Source organism: Serinus canaria, chromosome 17 (assembly GCF_022539315.1).
Source record: "Serinus canaria isolate serCan28SL12 chromosome 17, serCan2020, whole genome shotgun sequence".
In the NCBI taxonomy this organism is placed as follows: domain Eukaryota; kingdom Metazoa; phylum Chordata; class Aves; order Passeriformes; family Fringillidae; genus Serinus; species Serinus canaria.
In genome coordinates this window covers 7,622,545-7,644,106 of record NC_066330.1, presented here as the reverse complement: position 1 = coordinate 7,644,106, position 21,562 = coordinate 7,622,545, and the positions used below count along the sequence as shown (strand labels likewise).

General features: G+C 50.8%; 2 protein-coding genes across 4 annotated transcripts in view; one reads left to right on the top strand and one right to left on the bottom strand.

The window, feature by feature from the left end:
• The window catches only part of ASTN2 (astrotactin 2), a 299,849-nt gene that overhangs the window by 104,274 nt on the left and 174,013 nt on the right, over nucleotides 1-21,562 (bottom strand). Inside the window, exons 14-16 of the mRNA XM_030231263.2 lie at nucleotides 16,099-16,223; nucleotides 15,638-15,742; nucleotides 14,028-14,207 (exon numbers count right to left, since the gene is read on the bottom strand). Of these exons, the coding sequence (XP_030087123.1) occupies nucleotides 14,028-14,207; nucleotides 15,638-15,742; nucleotides 16,099-16,223 (410 nt within the window). The remainder of the gene's footprint in view (nucleotides 1-14,027; nucleotides 14,208-15,637; nucleotides 15,743-16,098; nucleotides 16,224-21,562) is intronic.
• On the top strand, nucleotides 588-8,253 carry TRIM32 (tripartite motif containing 32). Of its 3 annotated transcripts, none has more exons than XM_050981024.1 (2): nucleotides 588-636; nucleotides 3,361-8,253. In XM_050981024.1, exon 2 carries the CDS (start codon nucleotides 3,428-3,430, stop codon nucleotides 5,369-5,371), a length of 1,944 nt encoding a protein of 647 aa, XP_050836981.1. In that variant the 5' UTR covers nucleotides 588-636; nucleotides 3,361-3,427; the 3' UTR covers nucleotides 5,372-8,253. The 3 variants fall into 3 exon arrangements, with proteins under 3 accessions (XP_050836981.1, XP_018773351.1, XP_009091753.1); XM_018917806.3 differs by lacking the exon at nucleotides 588-636 and adding an exon at nucleotides 787-1,334; XM_009093505.4 differs by lacking the exon at nucleotides 588-636 and adding an exon at nucleotides 1,368-1,745.

Sequence of the window (21,562 nt, the reverse complement as noted above, 5' to 3'; positions counted from 1 at the left end):
AAATTGTCCTTTTTGTCCTGGAGCCCACAGGCTGCTCCAAGGCACGGTGTGGAGCAGGAAACACAGGTTTGCAGCAGGTGATGTAAAAGCCATCAAACATGCAGGAATCTGCTGGGGAAAGGGATGGGGAGAGAAAAAGGGAAAAAGGGAGGGGGAAGGGGAAAGGAATGGGAGAGGAAAAGGGAAGGGAATGCAAGGCAAGCAAGGCAAGGGAAATGCAATAGGAAGGGAAAGTAGTAGAACAAGGAGAAGGGAAGGGAAAGGGGAAGGGAAAGGGGAAGGGGAAAGGGGAAAGGAAAAGGGGAAGAGAAAGGAAAGGGGAAGGTGAAGGTGAAAGAGAAGCGGAGGGGGCTGATCCCGCAGCAGCGCTGCCTGATCAGAGAAAGGGCAGTGAATAGCTCGTGCGTGCCGAAATTAAACAAAAAACCAAACAACAAAAACCCAAAAGCCCAAACAACCAAAAAAAAAAAAAAAAAAAAACAAATATGAAAAGCCGTCGTTCCTCCGGTGTCTCCTCATCCCACGGCCAGCCGCGGCGCGTCCGGACTACATCTCCCGGCAGGCCCCGCGGGCGCGCTCACGTGACGCGCGGCGCGCGGCGCACGCCGGGAGCGGCGCGGCCCGGAGCGGCGGCAGGTGAGGAGCGCGCGCGGGGCCGCGGCGGCGGCGGCGCCCCCTGCAGGGCGGGGCGGGCACGGCGGGACCCCCGGGCGGGCGGCGTGAGGGGACGGGCGGGACGGGATGGAGGGGATGGAATAGAGGGGATGGAAGGGGGCCACCGGGCCGCGCCCCGCCGCGCTGAGCCGTAGGAGCGAGGGGGCCGCCTCGCTCTGTCCCCCCGGCACCAGCGCGGCGGCCGAGGCAGAGGGGGCCCGTACCGGGCATCGCCCGCCCGGCTGCCATTGAGCCCAGGCCGGCCGCGGGCAGACTGAGCCTGGGCGTGTGCTTAGTGCGGGCACGGTGGTCAGACAGCAACACGGGTCGCTGCACGGCCGCTCCATCCCTGCAGTGCCCAGGGCCGGGCTGGGCGGGCTGGTGGAACGCCATCCCCCAGCCCATGGCAGGGGTGCGATCAGGCCAAGGTTAAGGTCCTTCTAAGCCAAACCCTTGGATTTTTCAGTGAAACCCTCCCTCCAAACCCAGGGGTTGTCCTGCTGGTTTTGTTGTTGTGATAACTCCTGTCGGCGGCGCTTATTTTGCAGCGTTACCCCATTATTTTCCCTCGTTAATGACACGAGCTCTGAATTACAAGTGAAGCCGGTGTTCTCACCGCAAGCGCTCACTAAAAACTACCGGGTGACAAGAGAAACCACGGCAGGAAATTTCTTCCGAATGTAAGAAAACCAAACTCGCATAATTCACGGTTTTATGGCTTGATCCTCTCTGTAATACCCTGCTCTGCGTCAGAGGAACTGCCCCGGGAGGGACCGACATGCTACAACAACTCGCTGTTAAGGAAACTTCCATGGAGGCACAGCCGAGTGTGAGAGGGAGATAAAAGGAAAAAATAATGTCCCATTACTGAGGGCATGCTGACATTCCGATAAAGGGGGTTATATATGAAAAGAATGTCATACAAATCAGCTCTCTAAAAGCCCAGCCTGACTTAAAATCCCATCTACCGTTGTTTCTTTAATGAAAATACTTGTTTTAAAGGTAGCTTTTAATGTAACTCTCAGTATTCGGTGCCTGTGCTGCTCCCTCATTCTTCCCTAAGCGAGTCTTTTGACGTGTTTCCAAGGAAGGTAAGAATAATGAACCTGGTATCCTGTGTTTCATTTTTTAAAACCATTTTAAATCATAGATTTTTTTCCTCCTTCAGAGGAAGGTTTCTGTACTCCATGGCAGAGCCCAGGTTTTTGCTTCCCCAAAGCCAGGGCCATGCTACTCAACCTGCCACTTTTGAGCTGATCCCAGCATGGTGCCTGGAGATTCTGCCATGCCACTGAATCTCTTCCTGAAATACAAGCTTTAATGATTCTGAACTGCAGCTGACAAATTAAAATTAGGGGGCTTTTTTTCTTTTCTGCATGAGCATAAAGAACTTTTCTTCCTTGCAGCTGTTTTTCTGCACAGGAGCACACAGCAAACTGAAATACACAGAATCCTTCCCAAAGAGAAAGGCAGCAGACAGACCCAGCAGGGAAGTGAGAATGCTGTATGCATGCAGCCATTTCTCAGAGAGAGCTGTGTGTTCACATCCCTCTGCCACTATCTCTTCATTTCAAAGACTTAACTACTTCCTTCTCCTCCTCCTCTTCCCCAGAAGAAAGCTTTTCTTCCCTATTTTTTAGTGGCTAAGCAGTACAATAACAAAGGATTTGAAACCCAGTCTAGTGAATAATAACTTAATGATGTGAGCCCTGTTCTGTTCCTTTTGAATGGATGGCTGCTTTGGCAGGAGAGCTGCTGGGATCTGCTCCCTGCTGGGAGGGATGTGAGGGTGGAGAAACCTGGATTGAAGCTGAACAGCAACCAGAGTGGTGTAAAACTGAACCAGGGGACAAGAACGAGGTCAACGTTGTGAGATTGTGAAACGAGGAGAAATTAAATGGAGTTAAGCTGAGTTCAGGAGCTAATAGCGAACACTGGGACTGTGTTTGGAGTTCAGATGTTTGGAGTTGTCGGTTAGCTTCATTATTGCTAATACCTGCCTGAGCTGTGTTTAATTGGCATGAAGCATGGTGCAGCATGGCAGAGGTTACTGAGATGCACTGGCATCAAACCTTCTCTGTGTTTTCAGCGTGCACAGTCACCCCCAGAACGAGTAGAAGCTGACAGAGCATTCCTGCTACTTTCACTTCCTCTATGAAAGCAAATGTATGAAACCTTGAAAATGTGTTTTGGCTCTAGCAAAGCAGAGTGAACCAGGCGCATTTATTTTGTTGGTATCTGATGTCACATCTGAATGCAGGTCTCCAGAGGTGATCTATTAATGTCCTAAAGCATCGCACCATCTGGTTCCTTCTTTGATGTGCAACATTTTGAATGCCTGGTTTAATCTCCCTGGGTTTCAGTAAATTATGTAAACTCAGAGACTTGGCAGCAGGAGATGGGTGCCATGAGGAGATGATTCAGTCATCAATATCTACTGGGCTTCCATATTGGTGCCATTACACTTCTTTCAGTGCTACTTTACAAATCTTGCAAGTGAATAATTCATCGCACTGGGAGCTGCAAGTTAGTTTTGAAATTTGCCCACCCTGAGATTAGCTATGACTAATCCATCCTTCCCAACATGCAAAAGCTAACTGGGTTTCTTTTTCTGCAGGGTTAGGCGATAAGTCAGAAATAAATTGCATTTATACATAACTGCTGGTGGTGACATAAATCACATTTCCCTTTTTTCTTCCTGGACAGAATCAGAGCACCTTGGAATAGATGTGAACACAAGGCACTGTGCTGGATAAAGCTGCCTCGGAGCACCATGGCTGCCGCCCCTTTTCTCAACTCGGACGCGCTGCGAGAGGTCCTGGAGTGCCCCATCTGCATGGAGTCCTTCACCGAGGAGCACCTGAGGCCCAAACTGCTGCACTGTGGGCACACCATCTGCAAGCAGTGCCTGGAGAAGCTCCTGGCAAACAGCATCAACGGGATCCGGTGCCCCTTCTGCAGCAAGATCACGCGGATCACCAGCTTGGCTCAGCTCACTGACAACCTCACTGTGCTGAAGATCATCGACACGGCCGGCCTGGGGGAAGTGGTGGGACTCCTCATGTGCAAGGTCTGCGGGAGGAGGCTGCCAAGACACTTTTGCAAGAGCTGTGGCTTGGTTTTGTGCGAGCCCTGCAAGGAGGCTTCGCACATGCCCCCGGGACACAGAGTCATGGCTATCAAAGAGGCTGCTGAGGAGCGTAGGAGGGAATTTGGGACGAGGCTTGCCAGGCTTCGGGAGCTCATGGGTGATCTTCAGAAAAGGAAAGCTGCTCTGGAGGATGTTTCAAGAGATCTGCAATCCAGATACAAAGCGGTTCTGCAGGAGTACAGCAAAGAGGAGCGCAAGATCCAGGAAGAACTGGCCAGGTCACGCAAGTTCTTCACCACCTCTTTGACTGAAGTGGAGAAGATAAATAACCAGGTGATGGAAGAGCAGGCTTACCTGCTGAACTTAGCAGAAGTGCAGATAATGTCTCGCTGTGACTATTTCCTTGCCAAAATAAAGCAGGGGGATATAGCTCTCCTGGAGGAGACAGCAGACGATGAAGAACCAGAACTGACAAACAGTCTCCCAAGGGAGCTGACTCTCCAAGAGGTGGAACTCCTTAAGGTGAGCCACGTGGGACCACTGCAGATTGGGCAGGTGGTAAAGAAACCCCGCACCGTTAACGTGGAGGAATCTCTCATGGAAAATGCAGCATCCTCCTTTGTACCGTTTAGGGAGCCTGACCTGGTGCAGGAGGAGCCCAGCTGCACCCCGCATTCCTCACCAGCCAAGCCAAGGATGCCTGAAGCAGCCACCAGCATCCAGCAGTGTTCCTTCATCAAGAAGATGGGCTCCAAGGGCAGCCTGCCAGGGATGTTCAACCTCCCTGTGAGCCTGCACGTCACCAGCCAAGGGGAGGTGCTCGTGGCAGACCGGGGCAATTTCCGAATCCAGGTTTTCACCCGCAAGGGCTTCCTGAAGGAGATCCGCCGGAGCCCCAGTGGCATCGACAGCTTTGTGCTGAGTTTCCTTGGAGCAGACTTGCCCAACTTGACCCCCCTTTCTGTCACCATGAACTGCCACGGGCTGATCGGTGTGACAGACAGCTACGACAACTCTGTCAAGGTGTACACCATGGATGGCCACTGCGTGGCGTGTCACCGCAGCCAGCTGAGCAAGCCCTGGGGCATCGCCGCGCTGCCCTCGGGCCAGTTCGTCGTCACCGACGTGGAAGGGGGCAAGCTCTGGTGCTTCACCGTGGACCGTGGCGTGGGGGTAGTGAAGTACAGCTGCCTGTGCAGCGCCGTGCGCCCCAAGTTTGTCACCTGCGACGCTGAAGGGACCATTTACTTCACTCAGGGGCTGGGGCTCAACCTGGAGAACCGGCAGTACGAGCACCACTTGGAAGGAGGCTTCTCCATCGGCTCTGTCGGCCCAGATGGGCAGCTGGGACGCCAGATTAGCCATTTCTTCTCTGAGAATGAGGATTTCAGGTGCATTGCTGGGATGTGTGTTGATTCCAGGGGAGACCTGATCGTTGCTGACAGCAGTCGTAAGGAAATCCTGCATTTTCCTAAAGGAGGCGGCTACAACATCCTGATCCGGGAGGGACTCACCTGCCCGGTGGGTATTGCTGTTACTCCCAAAGGGCAGCTGCTGGTGCTGGACTGTTGGGATCATTGCATTAAGATCTACAGTTACCACCTGAGAAGATACTCCACCCCTTAAAGGCTTGGTTGCAAGCACAGCCTGTCTTGGCAGTGGAGATTCTTACAGCCTCCTTGCAATCTGATGGTAACCAGTGTCAAGCCTTCAGGAAGATTGTGCCATAGCTGAAGGGGATTTGGCATAGAGGTCATCATGTTCTGTGTTTAGAAACAAAATAGCTTTTGTGGTGGTGGTGGTGGTCTGCTTTTTCTTCTTCTTTTTTATATAAAATCCCTACAAATAAGAACAAGTGTGATGGAAAGGATCCGTCCTTTGCAGTCTTGGTTCTTGTGACTAGTCACTCCATAAACCTCTTCACCTCCTTATGCCACACATCTCCTACACTTCCAGCTTCAACCATTGTGTCTTTCTTTGTGCCATAAACACTGACTGACTGCTCTAAATCACCTTCCCTTAGAGAACTAGCAGAGGCAATCCTGTGGCACTTGCAAGGAACTGGGTAGCAGTTGTCTGGGCAACTCCTAGAGAGAGCAATTTGTGCTTGCAGCACTGCATAAAACGAAATGGCCACTTCAGCTGCACGGAGATGAAGCTTTGCTTCCACCCTGACGAGGCAGGGTTGTCTCTCCCATTTTTCTGGTGTTCAGGAGATTGCCCTGTCGTGCCATTTGTGAATTGTGTCTGTTCTGTGTGAAGTGAGTACTGTGCAATCGTGGGAGACCGAGCTGAGCCAGAAAATTGCCCTCTTTATTCCTGAGTTGTAAGAAGAAAGGGGTTTTATTACTAATCAGAGTTCTGCTAGATAGAAGGGGGTAAAAAGGGAGGGGGGTGGAGAAAAAAATAAGGGAAATTTAGGGTTGCTATTTACTGTTGTTTTATTATTAAATGTGTCCTGGAAACTCTCTTTGGAAGGTCTATCTGGTATCTAAAACTCCCTGGGGAAGGGGGGAAGAGCTGGGGGAATCAGAATGGGAAATTGTAGGAAATGAGATTAAATGCAATGTATTGTATGTTCACCTGTACTTCACTACTCTGCATTTTGGACCACTGCATTTAGCAATAGGTTTCCACTCATCTGCACCTCCTCTGTGCAAGTTACTCACTTCTGAGATAAGGATGGGCAGGGGGGACTATTTCACTTCTGTTTTTTTAAGGTTTGGAAGCACATCCATTGGTGCACTGTCTTTTTTTTCCTTGAACTGCAAAACACTACATTCCTCAGATTTTTTTTTTTCTTTTTTGTAATTCTTTTTTTTTTCCACAACACCAGCAGGCACCAGCGTTTTTGCTCATCAAGGCTTTGGGCCAAATGAAGCACAAAACTGCAGCTGTGTGAACCAAGGCCCCCACAGAGCTGCTCTCCTGGCTGATAAATGTGTACCTCAGTGTGGTGCTGCTCGCCCAGAATAGTTTATTGAAGGAAAGATGCATTTAAATAGGGCACAGTGGTAGCATGTTAATCTGCCACAGATAATAGTTACACTGCAGTGCATTTATTTGTTGCCATCAACAGTGTAGTTGCAAATTTGGGGCCACGACAGACAATATAAAAGCTGATTTTATAGTGGCTGCCATGCTCCAGCAAATTGTTTCCTACTTGTCGTACATGTTTGCAACAGGTGATTTTTTTTTTTTTTTTTTTGTAAGCCCATATACTTTTCCTTGCTGAAACAGCAGAGGAAAACAGGTTGGTGAGCTGCTGCTGTGCTAGCTGGATGTTTGGCAGTTAAAGGGATTGCAGAAAAAATGCTGGAAGCAGATTTTGGTGGGATTTGGGGTTTTTTTTCCCCTCTCTTTGTTGTGCTCAGCCAGTGCTGAAGGAGGGAGCACACAAACACAGCTGTGTGGTGGAGTTTCCTTCAGGGCAACTTCCAATTTCTCCTGCTATAATGTACCGGAAAAAGCCTGTGGAGAAGGGAGCTAAGACACGAGGTGGTTGATGGTGCTGAGGCAGCCCAGGGGACCCAGCTCCCCTTCCCTCCCGAGCTGCTCTGTGTCCTTGCCAAGGCTACCAACTTTTACATTGCTATTCACATTCTCTGCTTCTTTTTTTTGGTGAAAAGGAAAGGGAAGGGGCAGTTACCCAAGGCATGTGACAGCAATTTGAGGAGCCTTTCTCATCTTGAATATGTGTTTTGGGGAAGTGATAATGATTACTGGGCTGTGCTGCAGTTCATGACATTTTAACTGAAAGCATTTTTCCAATTTTATGGCAATGGCAGTTCATCTCCTTCTGGTTTCTTTTAAACATTTCTCCTGCTTCCAAGAACTGCTCCACACAGGAGGCTACTGTGGACCTGAATAATTAAAGCAATATTATCTATGATAATATGTATCTCTGTAATTTTCTGTTCCCGTGGATTTTTTTTTTTTTTTTTGCAATGAACAGTACAACTACTAGCAATAACATTTCCTGGAGTGCTTGAAAAAAAATTTAAAGTAAAAAATTAAAAGCTGGTGCAGTAAACTGAGCAGTTGGTTACTCCAGCCTATTCCCGGTTACAGAGTTCAAACAAAGTGTCTGTCATCTGTTTCTCACTCAGAGGATTAAGAAAAAGAGCACTACCCTGTGAGGCACTGGTGGGCCAGGACACTGCAGTCAGCGCCTGGGGCTCTGTCTTGCCTGCAGCTCTTCCAGTCTGAGATTTCAGGAAGAAAAAGGGAAAAAAAACCCTGCTGTCCCTCGCCCAGGGTCTGTACATCCCCTCACAAAACTCGACTGAGATGATTTAACAGAGCTCTGCTTGCTGTGGTGCTCCCACACAGTGTCATGATCATCTGCCAAACGAGGTGAAATGGAGTAATTAAGGATTATGTTGAAATAGTTTGGCTCCTGCTCTGTATCTGGAGGAAGAGCTTGTCTGGTCATACATATGTGTTTGGTTTTTAAAGATTGTGTAATAAAGGAAAAATTGATCCAATTAAAAGTGCATTGCAAACGGCTCATTTTCTTATTAAAACACTTCATCTTCTCCCCTCGGTAGCAGATTGGATTTTACAGCCAGCAGGGATTAGATTGGGAGCACAGTGGCTACGAGACCCTTTTATGTGTCAGGTTGCCAAGGAGAAATCTGATCCTGGCAGGCTCAAGGAACTTTTCCTGACACTTCCCTACCCACCTTTATAAACAAATGCTGTGGTTTTGTACCTTAACTCACACTGCCTCAAGGGCAATATCTCCCTTGTCACCTGATGTTTCAGAAGTCTGGTTTGAGTTCACCAGCTCTGGGAGCTCAATTGTATTTGGAAGCCTGGTCTGTAGGAGCCTTTAGTTTTTCTTTCCTAGATGCAATCAGGTGCATTAAGAAAGCTCTAAAGCTACTTTTTTAGCTGTTAAAGGACATAATGGGTTTCCCTTATATGTGCTTGGTCAGAAGTAGAACACACAGAATTTCCCTGGTTTTGAGATCTGTCCTTATGTACAACCACTCTATTACCTCTTTAACACTCCTAATTGCTTGGTTTATGTCATTATTTCAAACCCTCAGATTTCAGCATTTTGTTTGGAGGAGGTAAAAACAATCTAGCTGGTTGTCAAGAAATTTAGTTTAGACTAAAAGATATGCTGTGAGTAATCTGCTACCTGTGTCCCTGGCTCATCCATGGTCTGACAATGGGGACCTGTGGAGCAGCCAGGTGACTGGACACATCAGGAGCCATGGGCTCACCTAGAAAACCTCAGACTTTACACTGTGAGGGTATAAAACACCTGGGTGTCCTCTGTAGTCCCCCTTGGCTGTTCTTCTGATGTTGCACCATGACTAAATCATTTTTAGATCAAAACTCTGCCATGGGAGCTGAGCTGGTGAGGAAACCTGCTGTGATGGGGTGTGGGGGGTGTAGCTGTGAAGGTGCCTCGGGTGGTGCCAGAGGGGCCCCTGGATGGCCAGCAGGGACATTTCCTCAGCAGGTACATCCACAGCACATGGAGGTTCTCCCCTTCCCTCCCTCTGCAGCCACCTGGCTGATCTGGGTGAAGGATTTCATCCCTTGTGCTCATCTCAGCTCTTTAAACAGGTATGAACTTCTGGTTTATCAGACATTATTCAACCCTTGTGTGGTGCTGTTAGACCTACCCTGTAGCTTTATCACAACTTTTGATTTCTTAGGGCAGAAGAGCTGTGCCATGGACATTGTTCTGGGCAAAACCAGGAGCCAGGGAATGAAGGGATGAGAAGGAGAGTCTGTTCCTCATCAAAGGGGGTAGAGCTACAAAAGTGAAAATAAAGACAGATGCTTTGAGTTGTTCCTATTGTATAGCTTAAGTGATTTTTCTGGGTCATTACTCAATGTGAGGATTTAAAGTTATTTCATTTTGCACAACTAATTACTCAACTTGCCTGGCAATTCTGGATTACAATGAGAAGTGCATAAGGTCATTTAGCAGACTTACTCACAGCACATGTTTTAGTCTAAACTAAATTTCCTGACAACCAGCTAGATTGTTTTTACCTCCTCCAAACAAAATGTTGAAATCTGAGGGTTTGAAATAATGACATAAACCAAGCAATTAAGAGTGTTAAAAAGGTAATAGAGTGGTTGTACATAAGGACAGATCTCAAAACCAGGGAAATTCTGTGTGTTCTACTTCTGACCAAGCACATATAAGGGAAACCCATTATGTCCTTTAACAGCTAAAAAAGTAGCTTTAGAGCTTTCTTAATGCATCTGATTGCATCTAGGAAAGGAAAACTAAAGGTTCCGGCAGACTAGTTCAATCTTAATTGTGTTAATGGCAGTATCAGACCTGAAGGGAGACAAATGGAGCCTTGAAAAGAGAGGAGGGAGCCACAGGCCTCACTCAGAGGAATGTGGACTGCTGTTTTAGCAGAGCTCCAGGCTCTATCCGTAATTTTGTAAAGGATATTTGTGAAGATCTCCTGTCAAAACTGCTGAGTTCACAAGAAAGCATGAAAGCTGTCATCTCTTACAGGTAAATGCAGTTCATGGAGTATTGTCCAAGAGAAGAGAAGCAAGTACTGGGGGAGGGCAGGGAGCAGAGTCTTAGGGAATGTGACAGGACCTGCCAGAACAGAGCCCCTCCAGGGACTATTCCCATGAATGATCAGTTACTGAGAGGGAACATGAACATCTCTCCCATCTGCACCAGCCACTGGCTGAGCTTGCTGAGCACTCAACGTGGCCAGGGAACCTCAGCCAAGGAAACTCTATCTAGAGATCATAGGAAATTCAATTCCCTCACTGCAGACCTAAAGTAACCTCCCAGCTGGGCAGTGAAACCCTCTGGATCTCCCCACCCAGGCACACACATCCTGAGCCCATCAGCATCCCTTCCTGCTTCCCAGCTGGGCTTCTCCAGTGGGAATAAGCAAAGCTGAACAGCTCTTGCAGAAATCTCACCAGGGCTCTCAGATTTTGCTCTCAGAGCAGCTCTTCCCCTTCCCTAAGCAAGCTCTTCTCCTCACCAGCTAGAATGAGGAACCAACCAGCTCTCTGATGAACTTCTATCAGTGAATGAAGTGGTTCCCAGCAGGGGGATTTGCTGGATGGAGGGATCACTCTCTTCCCTGATGTACAATATCTGAGTGACTCCCAGCCTCCACCTCCATGTTCATTATTATGGCATTGTGTGGTGAGGAATGACCCAGTTTGAGTCAGCTGTCCTGGCTGTGTCACTTCCCAACACCTCATCCACCCCAACCCAGTGACTGTGGGGACAGAACAGAGAAAAAGAAGTGTGCATGCCATGGAGGCACTGCTCAGCAGCAGCCAGCACTTCACACTGGTTTCTCCAGAAATCCACAGCACCACTGTGACAAAGCTGGTTCCCTCCATCTCACCAGGCCCAGCACATTCTTACACACAGCTGGAGCTGGCTGGGGACATCATGTTTGTCCCAGCTGCCAAATGAAGGTCCTCACACAACTGCTACCAACTTAATGAGGCACCATCAGTGTTAAATGCTGGCTCCACTGGGGAAGAAAAGCGATGCAGGCTCCCATGGCACAGATCAATGGCTGGGTCGATCTCAAGGTCCCTGCTTGGAGGCCACTCAATGTGTTAAAGCATTGCTTGGCTGCACAGGGCCAGATCAAGCAGCCCAAAAAATGGCCTTTTAATCACTCTGCATGAAGTAAAATTGGAGTTTGCTTTGGTGTGCTCACGGACTGAGGCTGTTCCTGGGAGGGAGCCTGGGGGGTGCTCCCACGCCTGCCCTGAGTGCAGTGCTGGGTGTGCCACAGTGGTGCCACCATGCCTGTCTGGCTCTCCATTGCAGGATTCACTCCTGCAAACCCTTAGCAACAGGGGCAGGCTGCTCTGTCACCTCATTTCCCCCACATCCACCTGCAGGAGGAAGGGAGCACTTGTCACTGCTCCAGCAGAGCAGGCTGCCCACTCTGTGCTGTCCCTGGCCAGAGGTGGATCCCTGTGGCAGGAGGGACAGCTCTGCAGATGCTGACCCACGTCACAGGCTCTGGGGCAGCTGCAGGCCAGCTCACAGCCAGTGCCTGCCCTGGCACCAGCAGCGTGAGCTTCTCTTCAAAACCATGGTTTCAATTAGGGCTCGGCCGCAGATTGTGACTTCATTGTTGGAGGCCTCCTCCTGAGGCCTGGTGATTGATTTATGGACTTGATTAAAATATTAAAATAATTCTGTGCAGTGCTGCAAACACCCTGTAATGTGCATTTTTCTCTGAGTTGTTGCCGTTCCAATTAGCTTGAGACTCTCCACTCTCCCTCCTCTTGTGGCCTGTTTTGTCCACTAACAAATTACAGTTATTCTGGCCCTACTTTTATATTTATTAGAGCTGATGCATATGTGTGCTCACTGAGCAGTTCAGAACGGGCTGGTGAGCAGCGGGGAGCCCGGCAGGCCAGAGCTGTTCTGAGTGGAGAAGGCATCCAGAACTGTCTAGCTGGAGCTATTTATTCCTATCTGCCTTATGTCGCTGGCAAAATGAGGGTAAATCAGTAGAGAAGTTGGGAATAAAATCCATCTACCATGAACAGCAAGCTCTTTCTCTTGGCTAACTGGATTTCCCTGGGACAGAGCCCTGGGTTTCCCATGACACTTTCTCTGTCCACAAGCTGATCTCTCCAAGAGTCCTGAACATCCTTAATGTCCTTCCAAGAGCATTTTCTGGACATCAAAGAGCTGAATACAACACTGGTCACCTCTGCATTGCCCACAGCCCCAAAGTCCAACCTCACTGACCGCACCAGCTGCCAAAGCCACTGATGGAGCCATGCACAAAACACAAGGTCAGGGCCAGCACCTGGTGCCCAAATGCTGCCCAATCAGGAGTGACAGGTTTATGTCCAGGCATTACATGCAGCCCCTCAGGGGATCCCTGGAGCACCATGAGTGCTTTGGTGCTTCACAGGCACTGGGAAAGGATGCTCTGGATGCCCCACAAATGCCAGGGCAGCCAGGCAGAGCTTCAGGAGTGGGGGTAGGACCCACTGGGATCCACCTCAGCCAGCTGCATACCATGGACTAAAAAGGACATTATTCTGTCACTGGGGCCCTGAGCCACCCCAGGGCTTTGTGGCTAAGCCCTGAGCCACTGCTGCCCGTGACATGGAGGGAGGTGGGACAGAAGGAATGGGAGATATTTCACCACCAGATCAAGCACTGTTCATGTCCCCTCTGGCCCCAGCATTGTGGAGCAGTAGCAGTGCTTGTGCCAGGCCTGGACTGCCACAGCTGTCTCCCATTCCCACCTCTCATTCTCCTGAGAAACCCTTGTCTGGGTTTGGTTTGGTCCCAGGTGATGGCACTAGGACCATGGGGTCTGCACCCCACCAATACATTTGCCCCTGGATTGCAGGGAGTGCTTCCAAAGGATTAATAACACCATGAGTACATAAACAACCCACCTCCACGTGCCTTCTCCTGCTAAACAGGGGCATTGCTATGGCAAACTTCATTTATCACTATTTAAAACCCAAACAAACGAGCACAGGCTGTTATAAATATGCTTACAAGACCAGCTACACTGGGGAAACAGAAGAAAATGAGCCAAGAGCAAGGGAGGTGGTGTGTGGGAGAACACCTCTCTCTGCTGGGTTCCAGGGAGTGAGGCTGCTCCTGGCAGTGCCACAGAGCAAGAGGCAAGTGCCCTGATGACCTCTGTCACCATCAGCCCTAATGTGGGCTCTGTGAAACACCACAGATATGTTTTGAATAGAAAAATATCAGATCCAGGGCATATCCCAACTCCCTGGAGGAGAGAGATGAATTGGCAAATGGAAGGCTACAGCGATAAGGGAGTTTTTATAAACATAACCTAATTGTATTACTTCAAAGTCCTGAAGTTTATTGCCCTGTTTAATGATGTGTCTCGTTATTTATGGTGTAGCACAATGAGTCTGCTATTGATTTAATGCACTTCCTTAAAGACTGTCATTGTCACAAGCAATAAAACAAAGCCATTCTGAGACAGCTCATTTATGTCACATCTCCATCAGCTGACCCCGGGCATGGGAGAGCCACCGTGGGGAAGGGGGTCACCTTGGGCAAGGATGGAGCCAGAGGGTGGAAGCAGAAGGGCAGGAACAGGCAGGGTGGCTCAGGAATGCTGACAATGACATGTGCCAGCTGACACTGGGCACTCAGTTTGGGACAAGCCTCCTGTCTGAGCCTGCCAAGCAGCAAGGTGATGGTGTGTGCATGGGAAAGGGGGTGATGAGTGGAAACCAGCACATGACACCTGATGTTTGTGCCCCTGCCCATTCCCATCACCCTCCTCACCTTTCTGGTACTGGAGCCAGAGCTGCTGCTGGACCTTCTTGCTGGGGAAGTGGATGGTGCAGCTGAACTCGGAGCCGTACAGCGCCTCGGCGATGTAGTGGGAGCCAAACTGCTGGATGAAGGAGAGCAGCTCCTCCCGGCTGCTGTCCTTGTTCAGGATCTTCAGGATGTTTGCAAAGCCTGTGGGAGGGAGGCAGGGGGTAGGCAGGTCAGCCAGGCAGGGCTGGCAGCCACAACCCAGGGGAAAGGAGCCCCAGAGGTTCCCTGCTCAGGTCATACAAGGCCCCACATGGGTGCAGTTCCTGCTCTTTTGCCTCCACCTGATCCTTTGGAATCCACAGGCTGTTATTACCCCAGGCTGTGGCTCTGGGCTCTGAATTCCTTCTATGATTCCTCTCCCTAAGAGATTTCTCAGATAATTTTACAGGGATGTGCATATGAATACATGTGCACACACACACACACACACACACACAAAACCTCCATCCTTGCCAGCTCGTCTGCTCTTCAGCCTGCTGGCACATCATCAACACTCTCCCCAGAGGATGTGCTTGGCCTTTGCTTGGCTGTATCCACAACCAGGGATGTTCCATCCCTAGTGCAAACACCCAGCACAACTGGAAACTATTTTTAGGAAAGCTGGAGACAGCCCAGAGGGACATGCAGGGCTGGGCTGGTGGCAGCTCCATGGATGTGCAAAGGTCAAGGCATCACTCGAGCAACATCCATAGGGACAGCAGGGACCTCTGGCATGGGACAAGGACATGATGGACCCTTGCTGCTCTGTAGAGGTGAAATATCCTGGAGACACTGGTGACTTCACAGCATCACTTAGAGCAGGCTGAAAGCACCATTTTGGTTCAGTGCTGGAATGGAAAACATACTGCAAGAAAATACGTCATAGCTGTCACCAAAATGAGATTATCTGGCTGGTTGGTTGGTTGGTTTATTGAAAGAGAAGGTTGTTCTAATAAAAAAGCCAGAAGAATTCATTTTGAGCTGAACCCACATATTTTTTTCAGCTCCGAGCAGGTTATTTCATTTTGGGGCTGTGCAGCCTGTTAGCACTAAATCTTTTTTTTCTTTCTCTCACCATTTAAAAACTCGTTGATTTTTAAATAAAAAATGCTATTTTGAAACGAAAAGGCAAAACATTTCAGGTCGCAACAAAATGTTTCAGCATTTCTGAAACAAAATGTGTAGCTGTAAAAACGTGGCAGTGAAATGTTTTGACATTTGCAGGATCCTCCCACCCACCCCTTCTTCATCTGTGACTCCCTGCTTTATATGACCTGCTTTTCCAAGTGCTGCAGTTCCTTTTGAAACCACCTTTTTAAAGGGACTCTCTGTTTTTTGTATATACACAGCCACCCCAAAACAAATCCTGCTCGTTTCTTACTGGCTTCCTCCTGGCTTTGACCTCACCTCTTGCTGCACAAACTCCCTGCCTCAGTTTCCCCACTGTGCAAAGGAGGTGAATCTCCCTGCCTGCTTCTGCAGGAGTGCTGGGAACAGAGCATGGAGGTGGGAAATGTCAGTAGCATGGTTGGGGCAGAAAACCACCACCCCCCCATGGAGACACACATCTCCCTGCCCCTGGAATCCCTCACCTGCAGAGAGTGTGATGGAGCTCAGCTTCACCCTGTAGAGGTTGCTCCTGACCCGCCAGTGCTGCACCATGGGGTACCCCATGGCCTCGTCGTACTTGATGTCCCCTGCAAAGGCAAAGCAGGCAGGTGACACTGCTGAGCATGCTCTGGGGAGTGCTTAATGCTCCCTCCCACCTTGCTGTGTGCTGCAGGGGTAAGAAATGGACTGGTGGAAGGGCTGGAGACCTCACTGGTGATGCCCTGGGGTACCTGGACCAGCACTGGGATGGCTGTGGCTGCTGGGAGCTCGCTGGGATGGAGATGCTGCTGGGATGGACTCATACATCCCCCAGATTATTTCTGCCCCTGGCACAACGGGGGTGATGATGCCCCTCAGGAGCCACACTGGGGTCCAGGCTGGGCTAAGGGATGGTTCCTCCTGTGCTCTCCCCTGGGTCACTGACCCCAGGGCCAGCTCGTACCTGTGAGGAGCTGCAGATCAGGGAGGGGTTCCGAGAGGACACCACGGCACTGCTCCTCCACGGGCAGAGGGATCACCAGGAGGCCATCAGCCAGCTGGGGGAAGTCCTTGATGAAGTTATTCTCCCTGCAGAGAGAAAAAGACAACTGCAAAGCAACGATGCAGGGCACGGCCGGGCAGTGGAGCTGAGCAGCCCTGGTGGCACCGGGACAGGAGGCTCAGGAGGGTGGGGAACACCTCGAGCAGGAGCCCTGCCAGGGGATGGGGTTTGCAGCCTCCCCACCAGCCAGCCTGGCTGTGCAGCCCTCTGAGATGATGCTTAATGAGCTCCCCAGGGACTGCAGCTCCATTAGTGCTCCAGAAATACGGATCTGCTCTCAGCCTGGGGACCCAGCCACTGGGTTTGGCCCAGATTGGAGAGGGGGCAAGGAAAGAGGAATGGCTGCTATACCCCAAAACTGCCCCTTTCCACACCTGCAGCATCTTCATGTGGACAATGACCAAACTCTGCTGGGCCTCCCCAGGCAGCAGCATCACCCTCTACATTTTTCACCCCCAAAGTGACTCGCTCTCCAAAAGGCAGAAAAAGTCTATTTTACAGACAGACACAAAAAACCCACTCTGGTGTACAGCTCACAGTACAATTTTACCACACATGCAGGATCTTTTCTAACCTTGGCAGGTAAAACATTGTATAATAGGCCCCTAATGAATTGTTTCTAGAACAAGGGTAGCAGGGAAATGATTTGAAATGGTGAACAGACAGGTCTCTGGGAGACCAGCCTCCCCTGGTAAACGAAATGCCTCGCGCCTGCGCTGAGAAAACAGGAGGGGGGATTTTAAATATTGATCTTAGAGCCAAAATATAGGCCAGGAGGCTTTGCATCCTCCATGTGTGGAGACAAAAGGGCAGCAGAGCAGAAGAAAGGGAGGTTCCTGCAAAATCAGGTCAGCCCCAGGAGCCTGGGGGAGGTTCAGACTGGCACAGCCTGCCCCAGCTGCATTTTTTTGTAATATATTTTCCTTTAAACAGCTGCTGATTTCACTCACCTTCCCTGGTTTTACCCCCTGTAGCCTGTGCCTGGAGGGATGATCCATCATCCTGTGGTCATCTCACAACTGGGGACACCCTGGCCACCTCCATGGGTCCCAGCACAGCGAGATGCTGATTTCAGGGAGCACTTCCCTGGGATCCTCCCATTGCTCTGGGGGCAAAATGTGGCCGCTGCAATCTGCACCAGAGATTGAGCAGGAAGCCACAGCCCTGTGCAACCAGGCTGGGGATGTTCCCAGCCCCAAGGCAGGACAGGAGCATTTGGAGGTAGGGGCACAGGAAGTGTTCAAGACCAGACTGGATGGGTCTTTAAGCACTGTGCTCTAGTGTAAGGTGCCCCTGCCCATGGCAGGAAGGCTGAAACAAGATGATCTTTAAGGTCCCTTCCAACCCAAACCATTCCATGATTCCCTGGCTGTACAGACAGCCTGCCTCATGTTACACCCCCATTTCAGAGCCAGCAGCAGCTGACTGCATCTCAGGAGCCTCACTTTCTGTACTGCCTCCATGCCAAAAAAAGAAAAAAAGTGCTTTATTTTTCTGAGGGGAAAAGCCTCTCACTCCCAGCGTGCTCACAAATCTTCAATTGATCCCGTGGGGCACAGGATCCCCATGGTGGAATGTTCTGCTGCTCTGAGCCCTTTGCTGTCACAGCAATTCCAAATGGGGAGCTGCAATTACTGCCGGAGCTGGGAGCTGTGTGGGTGGTGGGAAACTGGGCTGCAAAATAAAGCAAGTTGGTATGGAACAAGGGGAGAAGCATGTTGGTGTCTCTGCTGCTCTGCCTCAGCAGAAAAGGGAAAACATCAGCACTGCCAAATCCCAAAGCCATGGAGAAGCGTGATGGAAAAGCAGGATGGAGCTGCACCGAGCCTGCCTGCCATCCTGGATGTGGGACTGTCCCTGTCCTGACAGGTCAGCTCCCCATCCTGCACCAGGATGAGCACAGGGGCCAGGAGGGTCATGCCTGCCCAGCCCCATATCCCACCTCTGAGAAGACCAGGATTCCCAAGAGGAGGCTGGTGAACCTTCCAAGTTCTGTCCCACAGGAGGGGATGGACCTGGTATGCCCCAAGGGACACTAAGAGATGGCATGGCAGGTGCCAGAAGCTCGTGTTCATCCAGCACCCTGCACCCTGACACAGGCAAAGGAGACACAAAGGGGCAGCATCTCCTCCTGCCCCACCTGAGCCATCTCAGCAGCACCCACCCATGCCATGAGCCTGCAGAACAGCTGCCCTGGGCATGTCCCAGCTCCTCCATGAGGCAGGACAGCCCTGGGGCTGGTGGCCCATGCCTGGGCAGCTCAGGAGGGAGAAGCTGAGGCATGAGGGGACCCACAGACAGCAGCTGCTGCTCAGAGCTGCTGTCTCTGTGAGAAAGCATTTATGGAACAGCCACGTTCTGCAGGACCACTCTTGTTATCCTTTTGTTCAACTGTTCCACACTCAAAAGGCCAAGGAAAAAAACAGGGCCAAGAGGGAGCCAAGGAGTGGGCACGTGCCCACAGTGTGCTTCCATCACGGGAGGGAGCAGCAGTGCAAGGCAGGACTTCAGGAGCACTTCCATGATGGATTCTTGCTACCAACCCTTCATGCATCTCTTCCAGCCCTCCCCACCTCCAGGCCCTGCTCCCTGCCATTCCAAGGCAGGGATGAGCCATGGAGGGGGAGCACCTGCTGGGCAGAGGGTCTGGACACTGTCCCTCTGCAGAGTCCTCACTGCCTGCAGGGGCAGGGTGGTGATGGGGACACTCCAGGCAGGGCACAGGGCTGCTGGAGTGTGCCCAGGGCACAGCATTCCACGGACTGGCAGCTGGCAGAGGGCTGCAGCTCCTCTTCTACAGGGCCTTCTAAATAACCCTGTGGCTTGCACGTTGCTCACTGGGGAGGCACAAAAGAGTTCCTGCCAGACTTTTATTGCTCTCTGGAAGCTGTGATCAAACCAGAGGGCTCTGTGCAAGGGGCAGGGACACGGGTGAGGGGAGGGATGTGACAGCAGCCCTGTGCCCATGGTGTGACACGTGCCTCCAACTAGGGTGCAGGGCCAGGTGTGGGGCTCACAGTGGGATCAGGCAGGATGCAGACAAACCTGCCAGCCCCACAACATCCTCCTGTGTCTCTCGTTCTGCCCCTGGCATCTCCCCAGTGGAACAGCTGCCCAGGACTCACTGGAGCAGAGAGCAGGCAGCTCTCTCCAGCGTGATGCACATGGAATCTACACCCCAGCACTCTCCTGCTGGGCATCTGAGCATCTCCCAAGGCATTTTGCAGATACTGAGTCATTACACGAGGAAATGCAGTTTCTCCCAACAGCATCTGACCCAGAGCACGTGCCTGCCTTGGAGGGAAGGGAGTCCATATAAATGAGCCTGATGCTGGGAAAGGTCAAATGGCCAAAGGCTTTAGTGAGCTCGGATACTGGCAGGGTGGGCTGAGGAGGAAGGCAGCTGCCTGGATTAAACTGAGATAAAATCCTGGCTTTGATGGACACTCGGTGTATCCTCAGCTGAGTCCTACAATGCACCCATTGCCTGGGTGACACAGACAGCTGAGAGCAGCTCCCACATCTCGGGGTGCTGCTGGGGTGACAGCAATTAGCGACTGCTCAGGTACCAGGAGCGGGGCTCAGGCAGGAAGAGCCTGCTGTGGCACTGTTCTCCTGTCCTCCTGAAACCAGATGCACAAACCAGCTGTGTTTTTGGGGACTGTGACCTTTAATAGCACAGCCAAGGTCATGCAGCACAGCCGTGGTGCAGTGCTGGGCTGCATCGCTGCGCTCCGCAGGGCTGGCAGCAGCTCACACAGCCCGTGGGAAGCTTCCAGAAAGGACCAGAAAAGGCAAAATGGGGTTTGGGGGGAGCAGGAGAGCTCAGTGCAGGCCCTGGGGAGGAGCTGGAGTTCTGTGGTCTTCCAGGACTGAGGCATGGCTGCTGGATTCTGCTCCAGGGCATGGCTCTGCTGACCCTGGGGCACCATGTCTCCTTGCTGAGATGCTCAAAGCCAGAGCCCAGCTGGCAGTGGGATTTTGGCCTGCAGCAGGGAAAGATCAGCTGGTGGCTGACATGCATTTAATTTCCCGTTAGCAACACCGCTGGGTGAAGGAGCAGCTTCTCCTCTTTAGCTCAGTCAGCTGTGGCTTCCTCCCTTGGCACTCTGCTCCCACAGGACATGGCCTTGAGGATGCACTCTGCAAACCAACCCTTCCTTGGAGCTCTAGAACTCCCACTGCACATTCCAAGCATCAGCTGACCTGGGGCTTCCTGCCTCCACCCAACACTGACAGAGGATGCACACCCTGCACCACAGCACCTGGTGGTGTACCCACACGTGCACCCACATGAAGGGGTAAATATATAAATGTTATATATAAAGTGACCCCACAAGTGATTAGCTGATGCCCTGAAGCGTGAGATTTAATTACCCTTATCTGAGCCAGCACAGCTACAAATGTTAATCACATTATCATCCAGCAAGCTTATGTTCAGCAAAGTGACTACTCCTTTCTGCTATGCAAGCCTGAGAGGACACCTGCTCTGGCAAAGAATTAGTTATTAATCTTACTTCTTTCTGTCCCACAATGGCTCAGGGAGAACACGATGGATTTGAGGTTATTTAGTGCCAGCTTTTCACCCAAATTTCCTTTGGAGAAGCTGCCTGCTGGGGTGGCTGCTAGATCAGCAGAGCCCAGCCTGACACGGGGACATTGAGAAATAGCTTCCTTTTAGCTTGTCATCACCAAAAAAAAAATTGATCTGGAGTCACTGGGAAACAGAAAAGAGGGTGTCCTGTTGCCACAACCACTTAGGAGAAGGTAAGCACACTGTAAATCTGCCCCAGCATGTCTCCATGACCTCAGGCACTGGTGAATTATAAAGGTTTAATGCAAACCCTGTGAAGCAGCAGTTACTTACTCCAAATTTACTGAGCATTAATTTCAGCGAGGCCCCATTCCTGTAGAACAAGGCAGGATAAAAGAGGAGAGACCAGTTGGATTTTGCCAGGGTCAGGAGCCCCTTCAGTTCCCCACCTCTCAGCCTTAACCACTGCTTGCAATGAAGTGTGGTGGGACCAGGCTGCAGGGAAAAAGGAGAGCACCAATATCATCCCCCCAGCAGCCCCTGATGCTGTGCATAGGACCTGTGAGAAATAAAGCTACTCACTTTCTATAGTTTAGGAAGGTTTATTAAACCTTATCAAAAATACAACAGAAGACTGAATAGAGAAAAAAGGTTACAGTGCTGGGAACAAAAGATTTTCCCTGCCATGTGCTCAGCCCCCCCACAATGGAGGTTTTCCCTTTTTAACCCTTTAACCCCTCCCAAAGTTCTGTCCATCCAGCCCTTCTTCACCGTCAAGGGGTGGAGATCTCTTCCTCAGATCCTGACTGGAGCTCAGATGTTCCACAGTGA